Genomic DNA, 10,189 nt, shown 5'->3' on the forward strand with positions numbered 1-10,189 from the left:
TACGAATACAAGGTTGTTAGAATAATAGAGTTTAAAATTCAACAAATTTCTTAATCGAAAAACACTAAAAAATATTTTAGTTCTCATCTTTATTCATCATCTTGTTCATCTTCAAAGTTTTGTCTCAGCCTTCATAATCTTCATTACCATTAATCGGTTCGATTTTTTCGGAATTTTTAAATATGGAAAATTGAACCGAAACCAAAAATTTGATTTTTCAAAAAAAAAGAAAACATTAACCTTCGTTAGTGCTTCGGTTCGATTTTTTTAGTTTTTTATTCACCCCTAATTAAAAGGTAATCTTTTAATAAACATTAAGATACTACCAAACTGCCTCAAAGATTTCAAGTATCAAAGTACACAAAATCATATCTTGAGGGTTCTTAATGTATCAAACTCCAAACATAACTGTCTGTGTTACTAACCTTTGTCCTTTGTCTTCATTGATTAACGACGCCCTCTTCTTTCTTCCTCAATCTCCCATCCAACAACGGCGGTACGTTCATCAAAACCATAAATTAAAACCAACCCACTTCTCAAAATCTAATCTTTATCCTTTAATCCATTCACCAGCCTTATCTGTTATACTTTCCATGTTGTAAGTCATAACTTCTTATACACTTCTTAACAGTTACGTTACCCAGATCTGTTTCACCATCAAAGATTGTAACTTTATTATAATTTCACCTTTATATTTGCTTCTACTGTTGTCAATTTTGTTGTTCATTAGGTTAGTCATCAGTTTCTTGAAATACCCCCTTTTGTTGTGTGTGCAGAGTTCTAAAGATTTCATTTTTAAACACCATTAGTCTTTAATTAAATACCCTTTTGTTTAATTTCACCTTCAGTTGTTCCTTAATTAGGCTTCAAGTTTGAACCTTTATCTTCAATACAGAATTAGGGCTTTGTAGTTTTGCCTATCTTGAAATGGATTATGGTAGAGAAAGTGGAAATGTTGTTCAAATTATAACCGGCGGGTCACGGAACGGTGGTGATTATTGGGGGGACCAGCCGGTTTGGGCAACCGAGGATGAATATGGAGTTTGGGATCGAGAAGCGTCGGTTGATGGTAACTCGAATTCGAATTATGAAGGCCGGCAATCGCAGACTAGGTCGGGGAGTGAACCGCCGGGCAAGAAGAGAAACGGGCAGGGTGGTGATGGGCAGGCGACTAGCCGGTCGAAGGCGATTGGGAAGATGTTTTTTAAGACGAAGCTGTGTTGTAAGTTTCGGGCGGGGACGTGCCCGTATATTACGAATTGTAATTTTGCTCATAGTATTGAGGAGTTGAGGCGACCGCCACCGAATTGGCAGGAGATTGTGGCGGCTCATGAGGAGGATCGGGGGGTTTCGAGTGAGCCTCGGGAAGAGTTTCAGATTCCGTCACTTGGGTCGGTGAGTTTCACGGTTGATAGTCAACGGTCGTATAAAGGGAGGCATTGTAAGAAGTTTTATACGGAAGAGGGGTGTCCGTATGGGGATAATTGCACGTTTTTGCATGATGAGCAGTCGAAGGCTCGGGAGAGTGTTGTGATCAGTTTGGGGCCGGGTTCGGGTGGTGGGTATGGTGGCAGTGGTGGAGGTGGTGGTGGTGGAGGAGGTGGAGGTGGTGGCGGCGGTGGTGGTGGTGGCGGAGGAGGAGGAGCTGGTGGTGGTGGCGGAGTGGTGGATTCCGCGGGTGCTAATTCGATGTTGAAGCCGTCAAATTGGAAAACAAGGATTTGTAATAAGTGGGAGCAAACGGGCTATTGCCCGTTTGGGAGTAAGTGTCATTTTGCTCATGGAGCTGCAGGTATAGTTTTTTTTCATAAATAATATAAATTTTATCAAAGTTGTTGGTTAGTAGAACCGGGTGGTTGGTTAACGGGTCATTTGGGTTGTGTTGGCGGCCATTGAAATAAATAAAATAATGTAATCTTTGTTGTCAATGTGCATGGTTTGGTTATGGGCTCAAATCGAACCAAAAACCGAAAATTCAGTTTTTGAGTTCCTGAAAACCATCAGGTTATGGTTTTTTGGTTTTCACAATGAGTTCGCTTTGGTTTCAATTTTACTATTTGGGCTTTTAAATTTTTCGGCAAAACAAAAATGGCTCAAAATATTATGAATTTGTGCCTGAAATTTTGGGTAAAATTTTGCTTTTTTTTTGTTAGTGAATTTTAACATCTATTTCTTGGCTACTCATTTATCAGGGATGTGCATTGGTCAGTTTGGGCTCAAATCGAACCAAAAACTGAAAATGCTGTTTTACGATTTTTGAAAGCCGTCCAGTTTCGGCTGTTCGGTTTCACCATTTGGGTTGAAATTTTTGGACTGAAAAAAAATTGGCCCAAAATAATGAATTCCTAAAGATTTAGGCCTAAGTTCTTTTTGTTAATTAATGGTTAATTAATATTTGCATATTTGAGCTTTGTATATACGGATTATAATGGTTCTTTTGGCAGAACTGCATCGGTATGGTGGTGGGCTTGTGGATATAGATGCCAAAGATTCTCCTACATCAATGGACCCAAACAAGCCAGGGCTCATGCCTTCAAAGACACCGGCTGAACCGGTTGCAGCCGCTGGTCCATCAGTGGCTCATTTGGATGGTTACCATGCTGGGGCTCCTTCTTGGCTTCCGGGAGTAATTCCGAGGACTGGACAGAGACCATTTCAAAAGTGGAAAGGCCCGGATAAAATCAGTCGGATTTATGGGGACTGGATTGATGACATCGAGTAAGTTGTCGGCACAATTCGGTTTTGTTATTGTTTTGTTTTGTTTTATGTATGCTGCTTTAAGACTGTTGTAGGCAGGAACTGTCTGTTTTATTACTTTCTGGTTGCTGGTGTTTTAGATTTTAAATTATGTACTTTTATGAGTTTATCAGACCTTAAGAATTGTTACATATGTTATACCGTGTTAATTAAAATATTGGTGGAGTTTTGTTTGTACCAATTGCATAAAATGGTGTAGAAAGGCGTATAATGTTTTTTTTCCGCTTTTGTTAATTTAATGATTTTAGTTTCTTGTGTCGGTGGTAGAAACTTGTGAATATCTCATAGAATAATAACCAAGCTTCAATATGAATATACATTTTATTATTTTACACGTTTACGGTTTATCTAGTCATTTGATTTGATGTGATTTTAACTCTTACGGTGCGAAATTGAAATTTCCTGAGATTTATGGACACAATCAATATCAATATACAATATTGTTCTAGGTTTAACATGGTTTTAGAGCAAACTAGAGCTAAGTAGCTTCAAAACTCTAGTAGTCGGTCAAACAGGTCCCGTATCTTGCAATGGTTTCAATTCATAATACAGTCGTTGCTAGAAACCCTAGCTGCCACAACAAGCTCTCACAACAATTCAGTTTCTATCATGTCTATACAATATCAAATCAAATTACAACACACCACTAACACCATTGTGTTCGAACCCGAATTTTTTACCAACCCCACTTAACTCCTTTTTATCATGGTAATTATTCAGTCCACGTTGATAGTGGATAATAGCAAACAACGCCATATCCATCATATTGGCTCTTTACAAGTTTTCTCGCCACAAAACTTTTCGCTTATGCGATATTCTATATGTATGTACCTGTGATCACCAAATGTTTTCTTTCTATTCAAATTTTTGTCCTGAAAATAATGCTTTCTTTAAGTTTCACTAGATCTTTTTCACTGTGAAGGAAGAGTACACACTACCCTACTCATGAGCCTAGTGAACATGATCTCTACTCACTTCTTCCGCATCTTCAGTCGACAATAAATCTACTTTGTTAATTGTGCATCCTCTACCGTTTGGAATAGACGGCTAGGTCATCAACATCATCATCCTTCGCATTCTGTGTTATAACATGTTATGAAAATTCTCTTCCAGTTACATCTAGATCTTTACAAAAATTTTGTTCTTCTTGTCAAATGCATATATCCACAAAACTCTCTTTTATGTGTTTCTAATTCCATGGTAAAAATTCATGATTTGGTTTATTTTAATGTTTAATGTCCCACGCATGTTTTATCTTTTGAACGCCATCGATACCCTATATTGTGTATTGTCGTTTTGATCACCACCCTTGATACTTATGGATTAATCATCTAGTTAAAAAAATTGAATGTGTATACCACTTTCAAAACTTACTTATCAATGGTTGAAAGACAACTCAATACAAGACTTAAAAAAGCTCAAACTGATTGGGATGGTGAGTTTCGTAATTTAACGATTCTTTTCTTATCTCTTGGCATTGTTCATCAAAGATCTTGTCCTCATAGTCTCATACTAGTGAATAAAAGGGTTTTGTAGAGCGTCATCCTCGACATGACCTCGAAACCAGTCTCATTCTCCTTTCTCAATCTTGTGTTCCTAAACCCTTTGGCACTTTGTTTTGATACAACCATCTATTAACAATGTTTTCCTTATCTTTGTCCCGGCCTACAATTGCCAAAAAGTGGATTTTTTTCATCAACCCTTATCGGAAACATGGACTCTTGTTCCTTATTCTCCCAAATCTAATATTGTAACGTTGATTGTAAGTGGACTTACAAGTTCAGAGAAATCTTCGTTTGTGGTTTACAACAACAAATGATCAAATTACCAGTGTCTTTACAAAGTCGTTGCGAACATCTAGGTTTCTCAACTTACGATCCAAGGTACGTGTCCTTCATCCTTAGCTTGTGGTGCTATATCCGACTAATTATAGTTTTTATCAGTAGTTATAAATTATAATTGATTAGAGAGTATCTATGTGAAATTATTGACTTTATACATAGCAATGCTATTATAAAAACAATTATTTACATCTTGGTTTAACTTATAAATTGTATAGGCAACCATTTTGTGAAATCTAATTATTAATAACTTTAATCATAACTCATAAGGGTGTGTATGATACTTAGGTACTAAATATCACACAAGTTTCTAGTTAATAATAACCTTATGTCCACAAACGGCACATCTTTAGGTACTAAATATGATTATTTGACACAAGTTTCTAATTATATGACTCATTCAATGGCTGTATATACACCCTATAATCAAAAGTGAAACCAACCCCACATCACCCTCTTACCAAATATATTTCACTCTCCAATATCCCCTTTTTCTTAATTTATCCCATAAACCATGCAAACACAAAATTTCATAGAATCCTGCCACCTTTCACTTAGACCACATTGTTCTCCATATATCCCTCAATCTGAAACCACCACCGGCCGGGATTTCACATCTCCGGCCAACCTACAACCGCCGCCTGACTCGGCCAATGACGACGGAGCCTGCCAACATTCCTACGCCAACCGAACCCCATGCATCCCCTCACGTTACCATCGTCCTCACCACCGTTATCCTCGTCCTCTTCTTTATTGGATTCTTCATGATATACTTTTGCAGGTGTTTCATGCAGAACGTGTTTCACACGTGGAATTCTCGACACAACCCATCCACGACACATATAGCTGGTATAACCGGGACTAATTGTCAACAGGGACTCGACCATTCAATCATAAGTACCTTCCCTACGTTTACCTACTCCAATGTTAAAGATTTTCGTCGTGAAACATACGGTTTGGAATGCGCTATATGTTTATGCGAGTTTGAGGATGATAACGTCCTTAGGCTTTTACCAAAGTGTTCTCATGTGTTCCATCAAGAGTGTATTGATCTTTGGCTCGAGTCACATAAAACATGCCCCTTTTGTCGACGTAGTCTTGAAACACCGGTTAACTCACCCGAAAAGTCCCCTCTTCCGGCCCAAAATAATAATAATACACCCATGCATGAGATTCAAGAAAATGAGGTGCTTGAAGACACGTATACGATCAATATACGCGATGAAACCGAAGGTAACAATAATATTGATCATGCCAAAGAAGAAACAAGCAAGGGGAAGCATGTCACTATTGAAATGGAGAGACAAGATAGGGAAGAAAGTAAAAACAAATAACGATTCTCGAGAAACAACTCAACGGGACATTCGATTTCTAAAACTACAAAGACAGGTGAAGACCAAGATCGGTTTACTTTAAGGTTGCCGGAGAACATACGTGCGAAGCTGATTCATGGGCATAACTTGACGAGAAGTTGTACCGAGTTTGGAGATGTGGAAACAAGAACTACCTCTAGACATACTGGATTTGGTGAGGTATCAACCTCTAGTGATGTACAGAAGGTACAAGTAAAGGACTCTAAAACACAAAATTAAAGTAGAATTGGTTGGATGATATGGTATGTTTGTAGTTTTGAAGGAGGAAATTTTGTTTATTATATACAGTTTTGTAGGATTAGTTAGGAACATGTAAGGATGAAATATTAGTGCCTTTTCTTGCTTCTTTACATTGTAATTGAGTATAATGTAAATGACCTTTAAAGTCTTATGATAATGGATTTATGTTTCAAAAGATCAACTAAATTCGAGTTTTGCTTGCTTAACTCAAAGGACTCGAAACGTGAAATGTATTTGAGCCTTCCTTAAGATATACGAATGGTGTTTAGGAGTTATTGACGGGAAGGTGGTTATCATTGAACCTCGCATTAATTCAAACTCTCAAAACACCGGTTCATATCTAATATAAACGATGTCAAACTCAATTGGATTGTGTGTGCTATTCTTGTTTTGTTTGAATACAAGTCAGGTTTGATTATTATTTGTAACAAGATCAATATATTGTGTGTGATTCAAATCATGAAAAACTCTCCGAGATGCTTGGGAAATTCACTATGCAACACGTAGTTTCTTGGCGGCAACCTGGCACTATGCTTATGGGATTTAAAGGAAGTCTGAACATATGGTTGTATGTCAATCCAATGCTGAGAACTTGTATCTTAGACTATTACTCGAAATAGATCTTCATGTCATTTCTAACTCAGTAACCCTTTACAGTTATCGGTTATTCATGGATTCTGTCCTAAAGTAGGTGAAGGCAACAATGGCTTCGTGTAGAACTCCTTGTACTATTACAATTGGCATTTATGATTTTAACGACTAAACTATCATCTATGTAACATAGTTTATAAAAGTTGTCAATACTATATGTTCTTGATTTGTCATACATACAAAGGTCATATAATCGCATTGTCGCAAACTGTGTGTTCTAATTGAAACATTAAAGATGTAAATAATTAACAGGCCAATCCGCTATATGATTCAAAGATACAGGATGCCCACGTGTGGAAAACGATAAAAACAAATTGAAGCTTACAAACGATCGTCTTCTTCCATATGATCTTCAACTACCAAAAACTGCTTGAGCAGGAACTCGGATTTCGACAAACTATGATTCAACCGGTTGCTCCTTAGAGGCATTCTCTTCTCCAGTTCCAGTTTTATCTGCACTTCTGTCACTAAAAGCCAACGTAATCGGTCTTCCCAACAACTCCTGTAGTATTAGATAGAACATATTAGCCAAGCTTTACTGTAATATAGTTATGAGATAAATTTTGATTAGGTTTCTTGTGTAATTATCCTCGTTGTACAGGTGACAAACATGATTAAACGGTTTATGAAGCAAAAATCTACCTTTCCGTTCAACGCAGATATTGCAGATTCAGCTTCTTCTTTTGATGCAAAACTAACAAACCCGTATCCTGCAGATCTGCCATCCGGGCTTTCGAAAACAACCCGGGTAGATAATGGATTAAACTCACCAAACAAGTCCCTTAGATTATTACTTCTTGCTCTCCACGCAAGATTTGACACATAGACCTTGTAACGTTTCTCCCCACTAGTTCGCGGTGGTGTAGGTTTCTTATTATCTTTTGCAAATTCTACCCGAATAATTCTTCCCATTAGTTCCTGCACCAAACCATAATGTTATATCTCGTACATGAAGCGTTACTTATTAGAAGCATACTTACAAGTTATTTATAGATAACACTTTAAACTGGCAACTTTTAAACACTAAAATATAAGATATTATCATCTATCTTCAGTCAAATTTTTTCAATCAATGTTCTACTTTGTTCAAATATTCAAACTCGTTAATCAATGTCAGGTTTGTTTAATCAGATTTGAAAATTCAAACATTGCAATCGATGGTCTAATTTGTTCAAATACTGGTCAAACACATAACGCAATGCAATGGCCTAATTTGTTTAAATACAGTCAACTGCATAATTTCTTGCATCACGCCCAGGGTGTAAACGAGCCGAGCACAAGCTCAAGTAGACTCGAGATTGGCTTGTTTGATTTACAAGAGATTGAGCTCAAGCTCGGCTCATTATGAGCTCTTATTATAAAGCTCGAGCTCGGATACTCACTCATGAGTTGTTTATTCGCAAGCTCGGGCTCGGCTCGTTTATTATTTATTAACTAAATTATATACATTTTAATGATTATATTTATATATTTTGAGAATGAACCTTGAACGAGACTAAGATCGGCAAGTCCAAAAGAGATATAAGTAAAAAATATACAAGGCTTGAGCTCGGGCTCAATAACTAAACGAGCTTTATTTAAGGTTTGGGCTCGGCTCGTTTCAAGCCTTTTATCGATCTAAGCTCCAGTAGCTTGCGAGTAGCTCAGTTCGTTTGCACCCCTAACTCGCACCCTATGGGCGTCACACATTTCGCGCTCATGATTGAGCCCATTTTAAGACCAAGACTACAAATACCTTTAATTGTAGGTATAGTGACATTTAACAACACAGTATTCATTTAGTGAGTGACTTACATAAGAATCATATTTTTGGATTGCAGAAAGTGCTTCTTCTGTAGAACCCATTGTAACAAATGCATACCCTCTGCTCTTCCCATCCTTCTTCCTCTTTATTATCTGTCACCAAAATCATTTTTTTTAAAAGATAATTAATTTCCCAGATTAAAAATATTCAATTTTGAAGTGAAAGCAAACCTCAGCTTCTTGTACAGTTCCACATTCACCAAAAAGATTCTTGAGGTCATCAGCAGAATAAGACCATGGAAGATTAAGAACAAACACCCTGTTTTGTTGAATAACTTTCTGGGTGTTTTCTGATTGTTCTAAAGAAACATTTTGTTGAAGTGCTGATGTTTGAAATTTTCTTGAAATTGAAAGAGGGTGTGGATAAGATTTGTTGGGAAATGAAAGGTTTACTAATCTTGAATGGGTTATTGATGGTGGATTTGAAGAGTGTTTGAGATGGAAGAATGAGAGTGGTAGTGATTCAAGTGCTGCTGCCATTTTTGTTTATGAGGAATTAGGAGCTTTGAAGAAGATTTTCCATCTCTGGTGTAGTGGATAAAGAACAAAAATGAAAAAGAAAGTCAAAAAGGATATTCTCACACCACCCGGGATTTTCATACATCATTTTAAGTCTTATACGGCTTGTATAGGGCTATACGGTCGTATAGAACCTGAATCGTGACAGAGGTTGTCTGCCATCATTTATTGTGCCTCGTATAGACCTATATGGGTCGTATAGGCCTATACGGCCGTATAGACACTTTTTTTTAAAAAAAATAATGACCATATATACAATATATGTGATTTATACGGGTCGTATTTGGCTTGTTTATAGACACTTTTTTTTAAAAAAGAAAATGATGACCATATATACAATATATGTAATTTATACGGGTCGCATTTGATTCATTTATCTTAACGGGTTTAAATGTTGAGCTCAAGTTTAGCTCGTCAAAAGCTCAAGACTGTCTAGGCATATTTGTTGCTTACATATAATAAAAATTTGAGGTTTTTTTAACATCTAATCAACATACATTAAAATAAAAATATACCCCAAACTTTGAGGTTTTTTTTAAATCGTTTTCCTGCAGCGATTAAGGCAGTCTGAATGTTTCTGCAAATGTTTTCTATACGGTCGTATAACCATATACGAGCGTATAGCTTTTATTTTCGATACGGTCGTATAGCCCTATACGACCGTATAGCTTTTATTTTCGATACGGTCGTATAGCCCTATACGACCGTATAACTTTTATGGTTTTGTTTGAATGCAATACGAGACATTTAATGCATATACGGTCGTATAGGCCTATACGGTCGTATAGGCTGCAAAAAGCTGTTTTTTTTGTCCCCTTGTCAGGCATGTGTATCCTATACGCCCGTATAAGCCTATACGAGCCGTATAGGCATGTGGGGGAGGATCACATCCCAAAAGAAAAATGGATTTGTGATTGTTGGTTTTTTTCTTTTTTTTTTTGGATTGTATTGTAGCATCATTTGATTTATTGTTACAATTTTTTTTTTTTTATTTATATGATGTAA

At 36.9% G+C, this 10,189-nt stretch overlaps 2 protein-coding genes across 2 annotated transcripts; one reads left to right on the forward strand and one right to left on the reverse strand.

Moving 5' to 3' along the window:
* The first annotated feature begins 398 nt into the window (after positions 1–398).
* Positions 399–2,854, forward strand: LOC143551717 (zinc finger CCCH domain-containing protein 56-like). The gene is made up of 2 exons (XM_077042094.1): positions 399–1,792; positions 2,445–2,854. Exons 1-2 carry the CDS (start codon positions 928–930, stop codon positions 2,720–2,722), a joined length of 1,143 nt encoding a protein of 380 aa, XP_076898209.1. The 5' UTR covers positions 399–927; the 3' UTR covers positions 2,723–2,854.
* Positions 2,855–7,039: 4,185 nt separating this feature from the next.
* On the reverse strand, positions 7,040–9,220 carry LOC143551712 (RNA-binding protein CP33, chloroplastic-like). Its single transcript, XM_077042089.1, has 4 exons — positions 8,837–9,220; positions 8,657–8,758; positions 7,505–7,780; positions 7,040–7,364 (listed from the first exon to the last, which is right to left on the reverse strand). The coding sequence occupies exons 1-4, from the start codon at positions 9,143–9,145 to the stop codon at positions 7,260–7,262; spliced, it is 792 nt and encodes a 263-aa protein (XP_076898204.1). The 5' UTR covers positions 9,146–9,220; the 3' UTR covers positions 7,040–7,259.
* Between the last annotated feature and the right edge of the window lie 969 nt (positions 9,221–10,189).

This window comes from Bidens hawaiensis, unplaced genomic scaffold, assembly GCF_021521415.1.
Source record: "Bidens hawaiensis isolate Kalapana, Puna unplaced genomic scaffold, B.hawaiensis_p1.1 tig00016562_1, whole genome shotgun sequence".
NCBI classification, from domain to species: Eukaryota; Viridiplantae; Streptophyta; class Magnoliopsida; order Asterales; family Asteraceae; genus Bidens; species Bidens hawaiensis.